Genomic DNA, 22,066 nt, shown 5'->3' with positions numbered 1-22,066 from the left:
GACGTGTGCACACATCATGCCCCAAGTCCTGGCTAAGACCAGGAAACAGCTGGGGACCCGGGACCAGCGGCCACCAGTGCTGGAGCGGGGGAGGTAAGAGCATGTTATTACTTTTATCCTCCCCTCTCCAGCACTTTAAATAGAAGAAAATTACAAAGCTATATAACTTTCTATAACCAGTTGATTTAAAAGGACAACATTTTTGCTGTAGTACCCTTTAAAATAGATGCCTACATGATAGTCAAATAACCAGTGGCCTCAGCAACTCTAGTGCCCAGCGATAAGCTGCATCTCCTCACCGGATGTCAGGCAGAACAGTTCTTTCTGTCACCTAAACAACCCTTTTCTGTTGTTTTTTTTACTTTAATAATTTTAATGGGGAACATGAGGAAAGGTGCGTGTGTGTGTGTGTGTGTGTGGGGGGGGTAATAAGTTGATAGAAGCTAAAATTATTATGTTAATTTGTTTTCCCTGAGACCCATTGGCATCACAACATATGGGGTAAATTCGCCCCTGCGACGAAGGAATATTTGATGAAAAAATAACAATTAAATTTTAATCCCCTCCTCCATGAGGTATAAATAGGCTCCACCTCCCCCTAGACCTCAGTCTAATTATAAAGAAACATAAAACACAGGGAGGGAGTCTTGTGATGCCAATGGGTCTCAGGGAAAACAAATTAATATAATAATTTTAGCTTCCCTTACGTCCCATTGGCATCACAACATATGGGGAATTAGCAAGCATTATCCCCAATGGGCGGGTTATTTATTACGTCCGCATTAAGAACAGATCTTGCAAAGGTTGTTCTTGACAAGAAAGAAGTATCCAGCCTGAAATATCTCACAAAGGTAGTCAAAGACGACCAGGTAGCTGACTGGCATATGTCGTCAAGTGGCACAGCGGCACGCTCTGCCCAAGTGGAGGCCACAGCTCTAGTAGAGTGAGCCCTGGTAAATTTTGGTGGATCCAGATCAGCAGAGGAGTAACATAAGGCAATGGAGTCACAGATCCATCTGGATATTGAAGGTTTTGAAGCCTTTCTCCCCTTGTTCTTTCCTGCGAAAGGGATAAAGAAATTCTCGTCTTTACGAAAATCACCTACTCTATGTAGATAGATCTTGATAGCTCTGGATACGTCCAATAAAAAAGATCCAAGTCTTCTTCAGATGATCCAGTAGGAGAAAATACAGGCAATACTATAGGCTGGTTGATGTTGGCAAATGAAGCCACCATAGGCAGGAATCCTGGAAGGAACCTAAGGATAACCTTGTCTTGGTAAAAAAAATCACGTATGGAGGTGCGGAGCCAAGGGCTTGAAGTTCTCCAATTCTCTTAGCAGAGGTAATGGCTAGTAAAAGAGAAACTTTCAATGTTAACTTGAAGTCTACTTCCTCCCAAGGCTTAAAGGGAGGAAGACACAGGCGTCTCAACACAAAGGATAAGTCCCATGGGTCTACCTGCTTTACCAGGTTAGGCCTAGTCTAGCCTTAACAAAATTCTTTACCTCCAAGATCTGAAAGAAACGTGAGTTTAGGTGTGCAGAGAGGGCTGCTATCTGCACCTTGATGGAACTAGGTTTTAATCCTTTATAGAAGCCTTCCTGTAAAAACTCCAATGACTGTGGAGTAGAAGGTTTAAGTCCATCAATACTCCTGCTTGCACACCAATCTTGAAAAATCTTCCAAATATGTGCATAAGATTTATTTGTAGTGCTACTACGAGCGTGAGAAAGGGTATACCATACCTTCTCAGAAAAACTAGAGTCTAATATGGTCCTCTCAGTCTCCAAGCTGTCAAGCTGAGGCTGGAAAGATTCCTGCACAGATGTTGACCCTGGAATATTAGATCCGGATGCAGAGGTAACCTCCAAAATTCCCCTCTGCTCATATTCATGGGCAGGGTGAACCATGACCTCTTTGGCAAGAAGGGAGTTATTATTATTACTGACGACTGATCTTCGTCAAACTCTGGGAATCATGGCTATGGGAGAAAATATATACGGCAGCTGGTATGTCCATGGTATTGTCATTGAGTCCACTACCATGGGATTGTCTGCCCTGTAAAGGGAACAGAAATTCCTCAGTTTGGCATTGCTTGCTGATGCCATGAGGTCTCTCTGAGGAAGCCCCCACCTCTGGGTTAACTGAATGAACACTCTCCTTGAGAGAGACCATTCCCCCGGGAATGTCAGGCCTCGACTCAGTCGATCCGCCAATGTATTGTCGACACCCCTGATATGAATCGCAGAGAGTCTGGTTATTCTGGTTTCTGCCCAACAGAAAAGGGGATATGGTACCTCCCTGTTTAGGTACACCACGTAGGCCATGTCGTTCATCCGGATTCTAACTGCTCTCTGTAAAATAAGAGGAGAAAAATGAAGAAGAGCTGGGTAAATCGCTCTGAGCTCCCTCACATTGGAGGGCAGAGCGAATTCCTGTTGACTTCAAGATCCTGCAGTCGTGATGACTCTCAGATGAGCTCCCTAACCTGTTCCTGAAGCATCTGTCATGATGGTTACCCAGTGTGGTTCTGAAATTAAAACTCCATGTTTGACTTGTCTCCACCACATTAGAGAATGTCTTGTTTGAGTCGATAGAACATGCATCGCATCCAAGTCCTTCAGTCCTCGGTCTTCTCTCTGAAGAAATCTCATGTGCCATAACACCCATGGCACCGCGTCCGCAGCTGAGGGAAGGAGCCCTAGAAAGCGCATTAATGTTCTTATGGATACCTGACGAGGAGGAATTAGGAATTAAGTCTGATTTCTCTATGTTGATAAGCCAACCTAATTGTTGAAGTATGTCCTGGACATAGTTCAACTGAACTCTCAGAAGATCCTGAGTCTGAGACATAATCAACCAATCGTCCAGGTAAGGGATAACTTTATCCCCTGTAAACGGAAGCGAACCATCATGGTGACACTACCTTTGTAAAAACAAAGGGTGCGGAGGTATTCCGAATGGAAGGACTTTGAATTGTAAGTGTCTTACCTTCCCCTGGATTTGGATCTTAGAGTATAGATTTTACCAATCTTATGTTCTCCATGTGGAACATCTTCTTTACGATGCACCTGTTGAGATATCGCAAATCTATAAAAAGCCTCCACTTTCCGGATGGCTTTAGCACTAGAAACACCTCTAGAGCCTCAATGGAAAGGAGGTGAAGAATTTCTGTCTCTAGGACTAAGTGTCTTTCTGGCTTAAGATTTCTTGACAGAAGAAATCTTGGAGGAGGAAGAGATGATAAATGAAGGACATAACCATTTTGAATAATATTTAACATCCAGTGATCTTTTCTTAATTCTTCCCAGGCAGGGAGAAACAAACTCAGACGTCCCCCCACTGGACTGCTTCTGGCACAGAAGTCTGGTTTCTTGTTGGTGTCCTTATTCTGCTGCTTCCCGGAACCTCTTCTGGAATAGTTTCTTCCTCGACCTCTGTACTGGTATCTCCCTTTGCCTCGCTGAGGAGATTTTGCTCTGCGAAAGGAATCACCGCTCTTATAGGACAATGGTAGTGACTTCCCCTCCTTGTCAGACAATTCCTCAATTAATTTATCCAGCTCAGAGCCAAACAGCCTACCTGGCTGGAACTCCATATTACAGAGCTGAATTTTGGAGTTAGCATCTCCAACCCAGGGTTTTAACCAAAGCGCCCTTCGGCAGCGGTCGAGAGCGTACTAGTTTTTTGATGCTAACCTGGTTCCCCGAGATGCAGCACCGCAGAGGAAGTCAATGGCCATAATGACCTTTTTAAGGAGCGAAGGACCTTGTCCCTGCTAGCTCTACTTTCCAAATTTTCCTGGACCTTAGCCAGCCATCTTCTTAGGCTTCTAGAAACCTCAAAAGAAGAAATGGAAACTGCCCCTTGGGCTGCCGCTGCCGTATATGATCTCTTGACGGCTACCTCCACCCTTCTATCCATCGGATCCTTAAGATTGGATCCGTCCTCTGCAGGCAGCACAGTACGTTTCGACAGTTTGGCTATGGCTGGGTCCACCTTTGGAGGCTCAATCCAGTCCTTACATTGTTCTTCCTTGAGAACATATAAGGTCTTAAACCTCTTGCTCAAACCCGGAGCCTTTTCCGGTTCCTTCCATTCCGCCTGTAACATAGACAATGAAGTCTTACCCACAGAAAAAGCCCTAGGCTTTTTTTGAGGAGGACTAACCCTTATCCTCTTCTATTTCCTCAGGGTGTATTTCAGCTTGCACAGCTTAGTAGAGCTTGTGAATTCTATCAGCTGTGAAATACCCCCTGAATAATTCTTTCCCATATTTAGAAGTAGAAGAGGTTTCAGAAGAAGAGGATGACTTAGCTTCATCAATCACAGTGAAAACTGAAAATGACCATAATCCTACAACCATAAAGTAATATACTCACAGGCTGGGAGTAGAGAGAGAAATACTTCGTTTGGTCTTTATCTTAGGACACGGGCGGCGATTCTCATTAGCTGCTAAAGTCTTTTGCACATAGTCCTTGACCCATACAACTACATCCTGAACATCAGGCTCCTCATAGGTTTAGGTCTGCATGAAGGACAGCGTACTGAAACACATAGGCATTCATAAATATTTTAAAAAAAGAAAGGATGAATCTTATCTGGAAAAAATGATCCTCCTATGGTATCCATAGTCGTCAGGTAGAGGAGTCTCACACTCGGCACATGAAGTGCTTCCTTAGAAGGTCTTTTGCCAGCAGCAGGACTGGTCTCCATTTCAGACATCTGCAAATAATCAATGTATTACAATACATATAAACCACTAGCCTGGCCAGAGTGATACTGGAAAGAGACACTAGGTGGCAGCAACACTTACTTTTAAGTATATAGAAGAGAGATCACAGCACTTTGCACAGATAATTTCTATTAGATCCAGATGAGCCACAGAAAATCCTTCCAGAGGAAGACAGCCAGACCTAGAGGTAGCAACAGCTTATCTTCTGCCTTGAACACACAGCTAATCTGGCGTGCAGAGAGCGCGCGCCGCTGCCGGCCCCCGGAAGTGACATCACGCCGACGCCGCAGTGCTGAGTGCGTTCCACAGTCGAACGAGACTGGAAGAGAAGCCAGCGGCTCGGGTGACACGCAGAGTGCGTTCCAAGACGCACTAGGTAAGAAAAACTTAAAAGCTAAGACCTGCAGAAGCAAATATCAGGATACTACCTGGACACCGGCTCCAGCGGCATCCCAGCAATCATTACCTGGAGAGAAAACCTGAATGCAACAGGTAAACAAAGCATAAAAACGGAGGAGGGACAAAGTCCCCTAGGGCTAACAGCAACAAAGTAAAAAAAGACTGAGGTCTAGGGGGAGGTGGAGCCTATTTATATCTCATTGAGGAGGGGATTAAAATTTAATCGTTATTTTTTCATTAAATATTTCTTCGTCCCAGGGGCTCGCAGGGGCGAATTTACCCCATATGTTGTGATGCCAATGGGACGTAAGGGAAGCTAGTTTGTAGACTAGGGAAGAGGCTGAGAGGGGGCTCCCACCTGGCCCCACATTTACTTTTACACAATATAAGTGACTTATAGGTGACGTTATCTCTGGAGTTATCTCTTTTTCTCTAACTCGACAAGTTATTTTTGGGTCGTTAGTTTCTCTCCAGTGTTTAGGAATTTATGAGGTAGCTCAGTTTAATGTGAAAAGTAATAGTATGCCTGGTGGCAGACTGACATTATACGGCTATATTCCCATTTTGTCTTTTTTCGGCCGTTTGAGGCCAAATAATGACTGTTATTTAATAATAACGGCCATTATTGTAATAACAGACGTTATTTTGCCTAAAGCGGCCAAAAGATGTTGCATGGTCGTGGCCTATATGTGAAAAAAAACAATGTGGATGTCACGTGTATGTTAAAACAGAACATGCAAGAAATCAGTTGCTCAATCTAGTTCCAGAGGTCTAATCTTTGAGCAACCAGATGAGGGATAATAACCCACATTTGCTGTTTGCATCTTGTGAAGGAGAGCAGGGCCTCTGTACCACCTTGTTAACAAGATAAAATTAATATCTTCATATTTATTGAAGAAGAATGAGCAAATCCAATATTATCTTTTTTTCAATTGAATTTTAGTTCTAAACTCTCTGTAATGACAAAATAGCCACAAGATCTGGATACGACATTTAACAATATCCTTTTATATTGTGCTCTTAGGGTGCCCTCACACTTGTTTTTTTTTTTGTTTTTTTTGTGTTGATTTTCTGGTCTAAAGGAAAAACGTCCATAGATCTACTGTGCAGCTTGCGGAGCATACCAGCCGTAGCTGCAGCAGTAAAGAGAGAGAAAAAAGAGGCTAGACTAACCAAAAGTAATGCACACTCAATATATAAAGTAATTAACGATAGTTTAGTTACAACCAACAAACAACAGCAAAAAAATTTGTTAAAACCACTTAAAAAGGCCTAATAGGACCAGATGTGAGTACACAAGTGCCCTTACAATATATAGGGCAACAAGTAATGTGCCAGACGAGGGAAAACCCTCACAATAAATATCCTGCCAATATTGCACTAAACATTCAGGGAAACATTATGAAAGCACAAAATGCCAAAAATATATACAGCACGTGATCAAAGGGAAAATTATATATATATATGTCAAATATTACCACAATAACCTAAATCATAATGTAGAAAATAACTGCAATGGCAGGACTACCCTGGCACACAGCACCTACACCTTTACCTCTATGAAGCGGTAAGTTATAGATCGGACCTGGGGGAGGCTGTGGATGTTGTATATCTGGACTATTCAAAGGCATTTGATACTGTGCCGCATGAAAGGTTGGTCTACAAAATGAGGATGCTGGGAATCGGGGAAAACGTATGCAAATGGGTAAGTAACTGGTTGTGTGATAGAAAACAGACGGTGGTCATTGATGGAACATGTTCAGATAGGGTTTTAGTTACTAGTGGGGTACCACAGGGGTCAGTGTTGGGCCCACTTCCTTTTAATATTTTTATATCTTGTTGATCTTGTTGAGAGGCTACAGAGTAGAATCTCCATTTTTGCAGATGATACTAAACTGGGTAATCAGTACAGAGGAGGATAATATCATATTACAGAGGGATTTGGAGAAGCTGGAGGCTTGGGCAGTGAAATGGCAAATGTGGATAAATGTAGGGTTATGCACTTGGGCCATAGAAATAATAAGTACAGTTATGTGCTAAATAATAAAACAATGAGTAAAACTACTTCCGAAAAGGACCTGGGGGTATTGGTGGACAGTAAACTCAACTCACTAGGCAGCAGCTGCCAAGGCTAGTAAAATAATGGGATGCATCAAAAGAAGTATAGAGGCTAAAGATGAGAACATAGTTTTGCCTCTTTATAAATCACTAGTCAGACCACATATGGAATACTGTGTACAGTTTTGGGCACCGGTATATAAGAAGGACACAGCTGAACTGGAGCGGGTGCAGAGGAGGGCAACAAAGGTCATTAAGGGAATGGGTGGGTTACAGTACCAGGACAGGTTATCAAGCTTGGGGTTATTTACGCTAGAAAAAAGACGTCTTAGGGGCGATCTGATCACAATGTACAAATATATGAATGGACAGTACAGAGATCTTTGTAGTGGTCTTTTTACTCCTAGGTCTGTAACCATGACTAGGGAGCATCCTCTACGTCTAGAGGAAAGAAGATTTTATCATCAGCATCGATGCGGGTTCTTTACTGTACGAGCGGTAAGACTGTGGAACTCTCTGCCACATGATGTTGTCATGGCCGATTCATTAAATAAGTTCAAGGGAGGCCTGGATGCTTTTCTTGAACAATATAATATCACAAGTTATGGGCATTAGATTTCCGGTAATACATTGATCCAGGGATTATTCTGGTTGCCATTGGAGTCGGGAGGGAGTTTTCTCCCTGTGGTGGGGCGATTGTCGTCTGCTTCATGGGGGTTTTTGCCTTCCCTGGATCAACACAGTAGGGTTTCCCTAGGTTGAACCTGATGGACTCTTGTCTTCTTTCAACCTTATTTACTATGTTACTATCTTTTTCACCTTTATAAAGCTACTGCTGCAGCCATGGCTGGTATGCTCCGTGAGCCGCACAGTAGATTTATACTGTGCTGCTGGGAACCATATTAGCATTATATTATACCGGTTCTCTTAACATATTTTTACACATTCATACAAACAGCGCAAGCAGGGAAGGGAGGCCACAGAATGGCCCTGCAACCCCACTGTCACAGGACCAAACCCCAAGGGCCCCCCCAAACCCAGCAGGTGCCGCCGGTAGAGAAAGCGGCCACCAAGCAACACAAGTGTGAACAAGGTCTTACTATTCAACACTGCACCGAAGGTAGAATGAGAGAACTAGGAGGTAATTACCATGTGTGCACAAGTGCTTTCTGCTAGCACTCCTTCTTGTAAGACCCATGTGACCCCAATTAGCAGGAAGCACCTGTGCACACATGGCAAGTACCTCCTATTTCTCCTATTCTAAGATCTTGTCCGCACTTGTATTGCTTGGTGGCTTTCTCCGCCAAGGGGTTTGGTCCTGTGACAGTGGGGTTGCAGGGTCATTCTGTGGCCTCCCTTGCGCTCACTTTGTGGGGTTAGCGGTCGCTGACCGACACAGTGTTGATTTAGGGACTCATGTGAGCCAGGAGACCTATGGTTTGATCAAAATATATACCAACATCCTGGTGTTGGTTTTTAAATGTAGCCAAGATGCATTAGTGTCAGCCATAGGTGTGAGGTGCACCAGCTCCTTCTCTCCATGTCCGTATTAATATGAGAACATTACTGCTGAATTATTTTTTTGTTATAGTCAGAGAAGACACAATGTTCTCCTACATTAATATTCTTGGCTCCGTTTTGGTGGCCGTGTATATCATATCCCAGCAGCGACACCCAGATCTGACAGCTGCAATGCACTCAACAACGTCCCTTTTCCTATTAGTAGGTGCACTCATTCTAAAACTTCTTTCCCAAATGTCTCATAATAGTTGCACTAGCTGTCTCTAAAACCACACTAAAATGTCTCAGGCATCTCAGCGACCCTGCAGGTTAATGGCTATCATTAAAATAAAGTGCCCATGAATGCTTTATATGTGTGTGAAGGGGAAGAGGCTGTGAGTGCATGGACCTTGTTAGATGTGCCTTAGATGCCTACCGAGACTATAACACAATTATAGAAGAGCATAAACTTTACCCTGTTCTTTCACATAATACTGATATAGAAACATGGCACTGCACTTTTATTACACCGGAAAGCAATAGTATCATAAGTTTATTAATGGCAATTGTTAAGGTTCAGATTTCGGACAATCTTATCTAAATAAATCCTGCACCTTTAACCTTGAACAACTTACTATACTTTTTTTTCCAAAGTCAAGGTATCGCAGCAAACAAACATTTTTAACCATTTCCAACCCCACAAAATTTGACTTTTAGGGTACAAACACACACGGCATATACGCTGCATATTTACTGCTGCGATACGCAGCAGATACGCAGCAGATTAGATCTAAATAACTGAACACAGCATCAAATGTGCACCATCAAATCTGCTGCGTATCTGCTGCGTATACGCTGTGTGTGTTTGTACCCTAAGCTCATACTTTTCTACTCATCGCCATCAAAGATGAGATTTTATTTTCTGTATGTATTACAAAGCCAAAAAGAAAAAATGTATTTTTAAAAATGTAAATTTTTTTTTTTTTAGGGGTTTATTATAAGAAAGCATTTAATTGCTTACATAGATCAATGGATTGCACTGAACTATTAGATTGGCATACAGCTGGTAAAGTCTGCCACAGGCACAGGCTCAGAGATGTGGGCTACCATGACAACTGGTCGGTACCCCACAATTACATTGTGGAGGTGACAATCAGGCCACATCGCCACCAATAACATCTGTAAAAACTGTTTAGATGCTGCAATTGCTACAGTTAAATGACAGACATTGGAGTGATCTATAACAGCTGTCTCAACATTCTGCGTCATACCCCCTTACTGCCATACATGTATGGCAGGAAGGTGTTAAAGATGTGTTCACTTTCAGAACAGCAGATTAAACAAATAAAAACTTTTTTTTTTTTTTTTTATAAAGGTAGCAAAACATGATTTAGCTACAGACGTTCTTTCTTATAAACAAGGCTGGTGATGTGGATCACACTGCAGCCCACACAGTCACTTTAGGTTCTAATTATGTAAACAAAGAAACATAGCAGAAATGCAACAAAAGGTGCAACCATGTTTGCCAGTGCCAGCCTCGCCCTCAGTTTGTGTGCAGCTCAGTTCCATTGAAGTGAATAGAGCAACATAATCTAAGGACAACTGAAGCGCTGTTTTTGGAAGAAAGTAGCTATGTTTATTCTAATCCCGGGTAACCTGTTAGCAGTTCCACAGATCAGATCTCCTCATAACAATGTAGCTAATCTGTCCCAGTAATAATGCCCCCTGTAGCCAGATGTCACTGTAGCCTGATACATTGCTCTCTGTTGCCATTAATAATGTTTCCTTCCCCAATAATAATAATGCATCCTGTAGCTAGATTATATACCCTCTTTAGCAATTTATAATGTCCCTTGTAGCCAGATTCAGTGCCCCCTGTAGCTAGGTATACCCAATTTGGCCAGTAAAAATGAAGTAGTCAGGTATGACCCCTGTATCCTGATATGCCCCCATGTAGCTAGTAATAATGCCCATGTAACCGGGTATTTTCCATGTAGCTAGGTGTACCTCCTGTAGCCAGGTATTTCCCCATGTAGTCAGAAATGCCCTTTGTATCCAGTTATAATGGCCCAGTAGCCAAGTTTGCAACACATAGCTAGATATATCCCCTGTACAAAACCTAGAAAAGGTGGTCAGCGCCCAGTAAAATAGATACTGTTTCCTTATATCACGGTTTCAGAGCATGAAGGTAGAGCCCCTGGATGCCGGGGTATGCACAAGAAGAAAAGACTGGATTCCTTCAGCTCACATAAAATCAGTCAATTTTATTTCAGTAATTCATTAAAAAGACAGCCGACGCGTTTCGAGCCTAGCCTGGCTCTTAATCATGGCATCTGTATAGTAATGTTACAAGACATACAAGAAATTAGTGTATATACAAACAAGGTGAGTAAAATAACACAAACCAGAATTAGTTAATTAGTTAGTCACATAAGGGATGGACAACAGCATGTTATAGAAAATGTACGGGGTGCATAACCCGTGTGATATTGTCATGATATGCTTAAACCATAGCTACATAATATATCAACCATAATCTACACATAGCTGCACCTAAATAAGGTGAAACGTACGGTGTGATATAGACCGATAGAATCGATAACATATTGCTCAAAATAGCAGGTATGGGAAGAGATCTGTCCAAATGAATAGGAGATACATGAATACAAAGGATCAGCACACTCTGATTAAATACCTGGAATTGGTGCAATCACTGGGGAAAAAGAGTAATGCCTCCCATATTAAACGGTCACCATGAAACAAAGGTCTCTGTAATACACAAATGGAATAAATGCCTAATGTTTGCAGAGACCGATGGCACAAGTTACGTAATCACGTCATATAACCTATAGGGGTCCACTCGGTATAAAGATACAACTACATTGCCACTCACCTATGGGACCAGATCAGCAGGAGAGACGCATTTGGCGCCGCAAAGGATTGCGGCGTCTGAGGCAGGTGACTGCGTGTCAGAATAAATGCCCGAGGAAACCGGAAGTGACGTCTCGCTTCATATTCGGTTTTTGGAACGCATTGAGCGTGTCATCGGTCATCGGTGAGTGGGCGGGCTTAAACTCCATAGTCATGTCGTATTGGCTCGATGCGTTCCAGCTCGGAGCGCATAGCTTGGATACCTGGGCCCCCCAAAAAAGTACATGAACACAGAGAGAAGAATAATAAAGAATAAAAAAACGGAAAAAGGGGAGGGGGTCTGCAGATGTAGTGATGTGGTATGTTGATAAAATGCAAATATAGTAATGGGAAACTTTAGTTCAGAGAAGGGAGGAAACTGTGAGAGGAGTAGGAATATATCACAAAGGAACGCAAAGGCAAATTGGCTGTTTGATTGCTGGGTATGCTAACACCCTCTTAGATGTGCAATCGATACTGATAGAAACATAAGTAAAAAATGTATTACCTATCATGAATACTGCATGAACAAAATGGAACAAATACAGAATTGGATGCGATGTATATATGGATGTTGTGAATACTATATGGACAACATATAATGAAATAGATTACTTAGTAATGTGCCAGATGTAAATAAATAACAAAAAAGTGAATAAATACAAATGTATAAGACGGAAAACATATCATGGTTGGGCGCACCATCAGTATAAAACCAGAATATTCAACAAAAAAGAAAAAAATCAAAAAACGCAAAATAGAAAAAAGCAAAATGTTGTATGGTGCATAACTCCAGGCAGAGTGGATCAGAAAGGAATAAAGAATTAATACAAAAACATGAAGTCGCTTCTGATATTAAGACCAAAAGGTGCTAGTGTACCCAATCTAAAAATCCACTCTGCCTCCTTTGTTAGCAATTTTTTTCTCCAGTCTCCTCCTCTTCTAGGTTCCAAAACCCTGTCTATAGCAAAACATCTGAAGGAATTTAAACTGCCGTTATGTGTTGAGCAAAAATGTTTGGTAGCTCCAGAGAGTTGTAAACCCCCATGTTTTATGCTGTGCACATTCTGCGATACGGACCTTAAGTTTTCTAATGGAGCATCCTACATATTGTAGGTTACATTCCCCACACTGTATAATGTATATAATGTGGTCCGACTCGCAACTTAAATGATGGTTTATGTTGTGTGTCTTGGTCATGTCACTAGAGTGAAAGGTGGTGTGTTTCTCTGTGTATTTGCACATACCACATCGTGGTTTGTTGCACGGAATGAAGCCTACTTGTCTATTGAGTCTTAGGCTTCGAGTTCGTTTGGTGCTAATAAACAGACTGGGAGAAAGTAAACTGCCAAGAGAGGGTCCCCTTCGGGAGACGAAGTCACCACCTTCATCTAATACCCACGCTAGACCCTCATCTTGACGTAGAATGCCCAGATGTTTTCGTACAATGTTTGTAATCTTCATGAACTCCTTGCTGTAGGGGGTGCAGAAATATATTCCCTTGTGGAATCTGTCTTTACAAGTTTTTCTATTATTCTTAAGAAAGTCCCCTCTGGACTTATTGGTTGCTATATTTTTAGCTCTATTGAGAGTAAATGTGGAGTAACCTCTGTCCCTTAATCTCTGTTCAGTGTCATGTAATTGGCGTTGTGTGGCCTCCGGAGTGGAACAAGCTCTAATAGTTCTAATGAACTCGCCTACCGGTATAGACTGGATGGTATGTCTTGGGTGCTGACTCGTGGCATGTAAAACCGTGTTGCCTGCCGTCGGTTTTCTATAGATGGCAGTGTCTACTTTGCCTGTTATGGGATTTCCCGTGAGATCAATGTCCAAAAAAGATATCTTAGTATTAGAGACCTCATGTGTGAAATGTAGGTTACATTCATTTTGGTTAAGCATCGCAACAAAGGATGGTATGGACGACACATCGCCGGACCACACAATAAGTATGTTGTCGATGTATCGCCCATACCACCCGATGCTACCGCCAAACGTATTCTGGTCTGAATAGATGAACTCCTCCTCCTACCAATCCATCACCAGATTAGCTAGCGAGGGCGAAAATTTGGCCCCCACCGGCGCGCCCAGCAGCTGAAGATAGAAAACCTCGTCAAAGGAGAAAAAATTGTTAGAAAGCAAATATTTGATTACTTCCAAAATTAACTCACAGCAATCCTCCGTGTGAGGGCTATATTTGTAAAGGTGATGTGCCACTGCTGTTATAGCAATATCATGTGGGATTGAAGAATACAGAGCAGTGACATCACACGTTAACCAAGAGTGGTTTTTATCCCATTTGAATTTATCAAAAACACGGAGGACCTCTTTGCTATCATGAATGTAACCTGGGACTCTAACCACCAAGGGTTGAAGAAGAGAGTCCACCCAAGTACACAAATTCTCATTTAGAGAGCCAATGCCCGCAATTATGGGCCTAAGTGGGGGAGGTAACACTCCCTTGTGGACTTTCGGATATCCCCTGTAGCCAGATATGCCTCCTTCTGTAGCCATGTATGCCCTATTTAACCAGGTATGCTACCTGTAGCTAGTATGCTTACGTATTATGCTTATGTAGCCAGGTATCCTTCCTGTAACCAGATACACACAATTTAACCAGGTGTACCCCCTGTAGCCTGATATTCTCCATGTAGCAAGGTATGTCCTTGCTACATGCAGCCATATGTTATAGAGTCAAAACTCAGTTCAGATTTCAGAGCTGTCCATCAGTTCATTAGGGTTATTAATTGTCCCAGATTGGCTGGCGGGATTAGGCATACCTCACTGAATATGTCCCTTGATTGAACCATTGTACAAGCCAATGTGGAATGAGAGGAATACACATAACTGTCTGTAGTTATTGGAATGTATAGAACATACTTTCATAACACTCTTCATCAGATCTGATGAAGAGGTTGACTTTGAAACACATCATCCTAATAAAATTTTGTAATTTCTCCACTACGTCTCCCATCATCTGTGATGGGGTAATCTAATGTCCCCCAATCTCTGAATGCTTGGACCTTCAACATGGCACTATCTTCTGATTGAATACTGGGCTCTCCCGACTCTGTGGACAGGCAGCAGGAGGTGAGACTTCAGGCTCGCAGCATGACCACCAGAGCTGAGCGGCCATGTGCGTCTCCAGTGTTTTTATTTTAGTAATGCTGTAACAGGCAACATTCTTTTCATTACAGATAGTTACCAGATATCAGATTCTGTATTTGCATCTAACAGCACAGAAATGGTCACAGTACAATATTCTTCTTTAGGATTGATTATTTGAATGGACTCTATACACAATATTTATTTGTCTGTCTTGTGCACATATGCCCTCCCTATGTGTCTGGGCATTGTAGTGAAGATTCTCTGCAGGTCAGTCATAAATCCTGCTGCGTTTTTTTCCCCCTATCTGCTAGCAGACGGCTTAGAAGTGACAGCAGACCCTGTTATCTGCCGGAAAAGGTGTCAAACTGCATCTCAGCTCAAACCTCTGTGTGCACAATGTCACTCGCAGGCATCTTTCACAACCATAGCTCTCTGTGATACTCCAGGATGAGGGATGCTGTGACAAGGACACACAAGCACATTAACCAATGTTGCTCCAATAGGTAAATATGGATTTATTTCTTTTGACAATAATCACTATTTGCTTATAACATTGTGACCATATAGAACATTAATGAGGTCTAAAGAAAACATTAGATACCAATCATCCATTAGGGGTTGTCTGGGGTAATAAAATGTATCCATCACTTATATTCCGCAGTAAGACATACTTCCCCACTTCAAATAATTGGCCAGTGCCATAAATAATGATAGGGAAAAATATAGTAGGGGTTTACCTCAGCCCAAACTGACACCAAACCTACAAACAATTATACAGCTGAAAACCCAAATTTATATTTAAAAAATCACTTTTTATTAATTTTCAATTAAAATACAAAATAATGATAAGAGAACGAATCAGCACTGGATTGACAGAGCACATGGGCCACTATATAGTAAGTTAAGGTAAAAGAGTCAGCTATAAGTTAGAGAAGACTACACACTGGGGGCATCATAATACAACCTCCTGTTATACAGTAAGTGTCAGTACACAAAAGCCCAGTGCCGTGCGCCCCAACGTACGTTTCGGCTGAACGCCTTTATCGATGGGTTCAGCCGAAATGTACGTTGTGACGCATGGCACTGGGCTTTTGTGTACTGACACTTATAATGGGAGGTTGTATTATGATGCCCCCAGTGTGTAGTCTTCTCTAACTTATAGCTGACTCTTTTACCTTCACTTACTACATAGTCGCCCATGTGCTCTGCCAATCCAGTGCTGATTTGTTCTCTTGTCATTATTTTGTGTTTTAATTGAAAATTAATAAAAAGTGATTTTTTAAATATAAATTTGGGTTTTCAGCTGTATAATTGTTTGTAGGTTTGGTAATAAAATGTATATACTAGGGGGGCACTGTTAGGCAATGTTCACACTATGTATATTTTCGTAAAACTACAGCAATTGTTGCAGAGTGCAACAACTGCCGTGGTTTTATGAAAATATATGTAACATTGCCGCTTATCGGATTCCAGACAGTGTATACACATAGTATACACTCCGGCCAGTTTTCTGCGGCCGCTATTCAATAAATAACGGCCGCAGAAAACACTGTCAGTGCACACAATGGAGCGGGCGGCCCCGGCCACTCGCTCCATAGTGTGCAGTGGGGAGTTCAGATGCAGACGGCCGGGTGATTTTTTCAGAGAGCGGCCGGGTCACAGAACGGCCGGTCTCATCGGTCTCATACTGTCGATTTAAACATAGAAAACGTTAAATTCTTTAAATTTCTTTAACCCCTTCACGTCAGTTATACGTAGATATACGTTCCTATGTATATCTACATTCCTGACTTCAGAGGCTGACCGATGTGTGTCGGACTGCTGCAGTGACAGTGGCCCCACACACATCAGTGTCCCGGGAGCTGAGGATAATGAGAGGCAGCTGCAAAAGCTGCAAAAAATGGTGTAATTAAAAAAGATAAAGGTTTTTAAAAGTATAAAAAAAAAAGCCTTATAACCCCCCCTCCAATAAAAATGTAAAATACCCCCTCCATTATAAAACTAAAAATATAAAATAAATAAACATATGGTATGTCGTAGCGTGCGGAATTGTCTGATCTATCTAAGATTATTATCTAAGATAACATTATTGTTCCCGCACGGTGAACGGCGTAAACAAAAAAAAAAAAAAAAAAACACATCAAGATTGCTGATTTTTTAAAATTATTTATCAGGAAAAAAAATCTATAATAAACGATCAAAGTTTTTCTGTTACACCAATATGATATTAATAAAACTAGAGATCATGGTGCAAAAAATGACACCTCAACCAGCCCTGTAGGTGGAAAATTAAAAGCGCTGTGGCTCTTAGAAGGCGGGGAGGAACATTGCATTAATTTGCATCAATGGGCTCTTGAAGTGGTTAAAAACAATTGTGACAGTGCCTCTTTAAAGCAAATGCATAGCTAGGCTTCCTATACCTGGAGAAAAGATTCAGTTTACACCCCTAAACTTTATCCAAATAACCTGGCTAAACCCATATGGATGCAAATATAAGGCAATGTATTTTTTAGCAACCAGTCTGTCTCAAATGATGGCTGCTCGGCGTAAAGCCGAGGGTTTAGAGTTCTATGGTGCTACAATAAAGGTTTCGTACCATAACTTATATATATGAGGTTACAAATGTTAAGATAAATGTGCATAGCTCACCAGGACAAATCAGGTGTCTAACATTTGATATCTAGCTGTCTCATACTATCATCATATGTACCAAATATAAATTAAAAAGTCAAAACAAGATACAGTGGTACCTTGGTTTAAGAGTAACTTGGATTAAGAGCGTTTTGGTTTAAGAGCTCACAGTTTTTCAAAATCGTGACTTAAGAGCATTGCTTTGGTTTAAGATCTCCTTGTACTGGGTGGGAGGCGGAGCAGGGGAGGGGCATGGTCTGCATAGTGGGGTCTACAGCACTGAATTCTGACCCAGGAAGTCTCCCTCACCTTCCATATCATAGCAGATCCACTTCAGGCTGAGGCTTGCATCAGGGGACAGGACTGTGGGGGGTAATCTCTCCATAGCTGTAACCCCTCTCTCCCCGGACAGAGAGCGCTGCTATACTGTGCCCACATCTGCTCTGCTCATTCCTTCCTGCTCCCTGCAGTCTCTGTCTGCCCTTGTGTTTCCCATCCTCGCCATTATGGAGATCTGCAGTTCCATTCTGTATCTACAAACTGCTGTTTCTTCAGGTTTATGCAGTTACTATACATTATACACCACATGCTGATTGCTATACTGTACAGTAACTTATAATATTACATATTCTGCTGTTTCTAAATCTTTGTTGTATTTGTTTTACATGTTACTCAGAATAAAAAAATCATTATTTTTGGGGTGTGGAACCAATTGTCTGCATTTCAGTGATTTCTTATGGTAAGTTTTGCTTTGGTTTAAGAGTAGATTTGGATTACAAGCACGGTCCCGGAACGAATTATGCACGCAATCCAAGGCACCACTGTATTTCCATTTGTAAATGCAAAGACCTAGATAATACTGCATGTGTGAGATGTAGCAGTGCTGACATCTTCTGGTCTAAAATGTATTGGTGTTGCCATCTGGTTGGCAAGTAATTCATAAGTGTAAACACACTGAAAAAGAAACCTTAAATCGTCACTCTGTCATTCCAGAACAGTTTTATTACAAAAAGAACACCAGTAGAAAACAGCAGTATAGGAGGAGGAAATGTGACAGCCAAGGACAAAGTCATGAGCTCACAATGGATGACAAGGATGTATGCAGCATAAAGCACAATGTCTCAAGGAGTTTTAGACCTCTTCTTCAGGCAGAAGCAGTCATCGCATACAGCGGCCATCTAATTAATTGGAAATATTGTTTATTCCTTTTTACGGACTTTTGATTTTGGTGCTAAAAGTAAAAAATAAAAAAAAAGTAATTCATTGAATGAGTCATTTATCTTGTGTGTAAATGAATAGAGATACCAACCATTAGGGTTTTCTTGCTTGTAAAAGGTCTTCAACATCTCCACAGCTTTCTCAGCTTTGTATCCTGGTATGTACTGTTAAAACAGCAGACCAGAAATCACTAATTCTCTCTTTGCACTGGCTATCTTTTAGACTAATATTTGTAAAGATTAATGAATCAAACATTGGAAATGCAACAAAAAAGTATTTGACATGTCAAAAGTAATTTGCACATCCTGGTCATGTGCAATTTTAGGGCCCATTGATTTCTATTGGGCTAATTCACATGACCCGAGTTTCAGCTGATCTGCAATCCATGCTGCGAAGGAATAGGACATGTCCTAGTGCAGAGCAGGGTCGCGGCATACATTTCCCAATAGAAGTCTATGGGATCCGTTTTTGTTTTGAAGGATTCCACAGATTTAACGTCTGTGTAAGATATGGATGTGATGTCAGCCATGTGATGTTCACTCTATTATAACTAGCAATGTACAATTTTAATGGATCCGCAGGAAAAATGGACACAGATTAAAAAAAACAGATGCAATCATGGACTTTTTTATGCTTTGTGGATGCAACTTTTTGGGGGTTTATAAAATGCCACAATAACCTGCCAGCTTCACACTTCAGTGTAAATTACTATCTGCATTTTTTTATGTTCCTCTGGCATTCTATTCTTGCATTTTTTCCATTATAAGTCATGTGATTCCAAATTTTTTATTGGAGAATTGTGTGAGTGTGGAGGGGAACACAACATGCATACAGACATGACACCTTTTCTAGCATTTTACCTCCCTATAGGAGTCTATAGGGGAAAAATGCCAGCAGAACGTAGGTCCTGCTGAGAGATAAAAAAAAAAACTGAACAAACACATCCTGTGTGTATTGTGTCTTATTATTCCATAGGGACTCTCAGTTAACACCTGGCCGCAGTGTTTTAGACCCCAAAGAAACACCATGTGCTAAATTTGGCTTTAGAATAACATTTAGGGTCCAGCCTCAAAGGGGTTCTTGTAAATGTGGCTTAAAGGGAGTATGTCACCTCCAACCCACCCTCCTCAAAACCCTAAACTAATGTCATCTATAAGTAGAATAAAGGATGATTCCAAATCTGTAATTTGCGTCTTTCTAATCCTTTGTGTTTTCTCGTTGTAAGCCTACAAACTGTGTTGATGCATAGAGAGGACTACTTATACTCCTTCATTTGTGGGCTTATAGCAAATGAATACAAAAACAGACAAAAATTGCAGATATAGAATCAGCGTTGTATACTCTACTGATGTATAATATAATGATTTTCTGGTCTGGAGAGTCTCTTTAAAAAGAATGTACCATCAGGTACATCGCTTTTTTTTTTTTTTAGCTGCTCAGTGCGGGGATCCCAGTAGCATGGTCCTTCTTTTTTTTTTTTTTTTAAACGTTGCCCAGTTCCCTGCGCTGGTCTTTTCACGAGCACCAGCCTGGAGTACTGTCCTCCAGTGAGGCTTGGCCATAGTGTCACGAAACCCCCTCCCCCTCTGTGACTTGGTTTCATTAGAATCAACAAAGCCACGTCACAGAGGGGAGAGCATATGGTCACTGGGGGTGCGCTGGGCCTGGGACCAGTGACCGGGCTGGTGTTCAGGGAAAAAACTGGCACTGAGTGTGGAAACCAGGCAGCGTTTAAAACAAAAAAAAGGACTACGCCACCGGGATCCCGGCACAAGTGGCTAAGGTAAAAAAAAAAAAAAAGCAATGTACCTGATGCTACATTCGTTTTAACCCTTTAAGGACGGGGTCAATTTTCGTTTTTGCGTTTTCGTTTTTTCCTCCTTGTGTTTAAAAGTCCATAGCACTTGCATTTTTCCACCTAGAAACCCATATGAGCCCTTATTTTTTGCGTCACTAATTGTACTTTGCAATGACAGGCTGAATTTTTGCATAAAGTACACTGCAAAACCAGAAAAAAATTCAAAGTGTGGTGAAAATGAAAAAAAAAAAACACATTTCTTTTATTTGGGGGGTATGTGTTTGTACGCCATTCGCTCTGGGGTAAAACTGACTTGTTATGATTATGATTAAAACGATATATAACTGTTTTATCCTTTTTGATTACACCTGTTTGTAATTGCTTGTGAACACATGTATGCATTTAGTTTGGTGTATTGGGTTTACCCGATACCATTTCTGTATTTGTTCTGCGGATGTGGTCTTGAAAAAACAATAAAAATGTGTTTAAAAAAAAAACAAAACGATATATAACATGTATAACTTTTATTGTATCTGATGGCCTGTAAAAAATTCAAACCATTGTTAACAAATATACGTTGCTTAAAATCGCTCCATTCCCAGGCTTATAATGCTTTTATCCTTTGGTCTATGGGGCTGTGTCAGGTGTCATTTTTTGCGCCATGATGTTTACTTTCTATTGGTACCTTGATTACGCATTTACGACTTTTTGATCGCTTTTTATTAAATTTTTTCTGGATTTGATGCAACAAAAAATGCGCAATTTTGCCCTTTGGGATTTTTTCGCGCTTACGCCGTTTACCGTGCGAGATCAGTAATGTGATTAATTAATAGTTCGGGCGATTACGCACGCGGCGATAGAAAACATGTTTATTTATTTACTTACTTTTATTTAAAACATGGGGAAAGGGGGGTGATTCAGACTTTTATTAGGGGAGGGGGCTTTTTACTAATAACAATCCTTTTTTTTTTTTCTTTTTTACACATATGCTAGAAGCCCCCTGGGGGACTTCTAGTATATACACTTTGATCTCTCATTGAGATCTTTGCTGTATAGTAATACAGCAAAGATCAATGAGATCGGCACACGTTTGCTTTCGGCTGCTGCAGCCGAAAACAAACGAGTGCCGAGCCGGGGTCGGCACTATCTTGGAGCGGACCCCGGCCGGCACCACACACGGAGATCGCTCCTCCAGGACGTTCGATCTCCCCCACTAGACACCAGGGAACGGCTGCCCCTGGTAATCGGAGGCAGCTGTCAACTTTGACAGCTGCCTCCGATTACCTAATTAGCGGGCATGGCGATCAGACCGTGCCCGCTAATAGCTGCAGTCCCGGGCTACACGCGACACCCGGGATCGCGGCGGTTCAGAGCAGGGTCGCCGTGCGGCCCCGCTCTGAACACCTCCTAGAGACATATGACGTACGGGTACGTCATATGTCCTTAAGAGGTTAAATAGAATCCGTCTGTTGCCATTAAGATTCCAAACTGCTGACACTGTTAGACTGCCGTTCGGACACTTGGTACCTTTTATATATCTGTCTGTGCTTTCAGAATGTACAAAAATGCTTTCATTCTATAGTACAAAGAGTCAAAGAGGCTTTCCTGAGCTCCTGAAGAGCAGGAAGCTGTAACACCTCTGCTCTTCTCCCATACCTGATCCTGCTGGGACTCAGCTTCCAGGTGTCAGTCAAGTGGGCGAGGGAGAGA

General features: G+C 41.7%; 1 protein-coding gene and 1 long non-coding RNA gene across 5 annotated transcripts in view; one reads left to right on the top strand and one right to left on the bottom strand.

Moving 5' to 3' along the window:
• The first annotated feature begins 4,938 nt into the window (after positions 1-4,938).
• Positions 4,939-18,760, top strand: LOC138795663 (uncharacterized). The gene is made up of 3 exons (XR_011363653.1): positions 4,939-5,113; positions 15,024-15,212; positions 18,334-18,760. It is a non-coding gene; the product is annotated as an uncharacterized lncRNA (long non-coding RNA).
• The window catches only part of ADAT2 (adenosine deaminase tRNA specific 2), an 18,295-nt gene continuing 14,535 nt past the window's right edge, over positions 18,307-22,066 (bottom strand). For 3 of the 4 annotated variants that reach the window (XM_069975039.1, XM_069975040.1, XM_069975041.1), the window contains exons 7-8: positions 18,650-18,722; positions 18,308-18,571 (exon numbers count right to left, since the gene is read on the bottom strand). In XM_069975039.1, coding sequence (XP_069831140.1) covers positions 18,540-18,571; positions 18,650-18,722 — 105 coding nt within the window. In that variant the 3' untranslated portion in view covers positions 18,308-18,539. Of the gene's footprint in view, positions 18,572-18,649; positions 18,723-22,066 lie in introns of all 4 variants that reach the window. The other variant, XM_069975038.1, reaches the window with a different exon arrangement.

Source organism: Dendropsophus ebraccatus, chromosome 6 (genome assembly GCF_027789765.1).
Source record: "Dendropsophus ebraccatus isolate aDenEbr1 chromosome 6, aDenEbr1.pat, whole genome shotgun sequence".
Lineage (NCBI taxonomy): Eukaryota > Metazoa > Chordata > Amphibia > Anura > Hylidae > Dendropsophus > Dendropsophus ebraccatus.
This window is presented reverse-complemented; position numbering and strand designations above follow the sequence as displayed.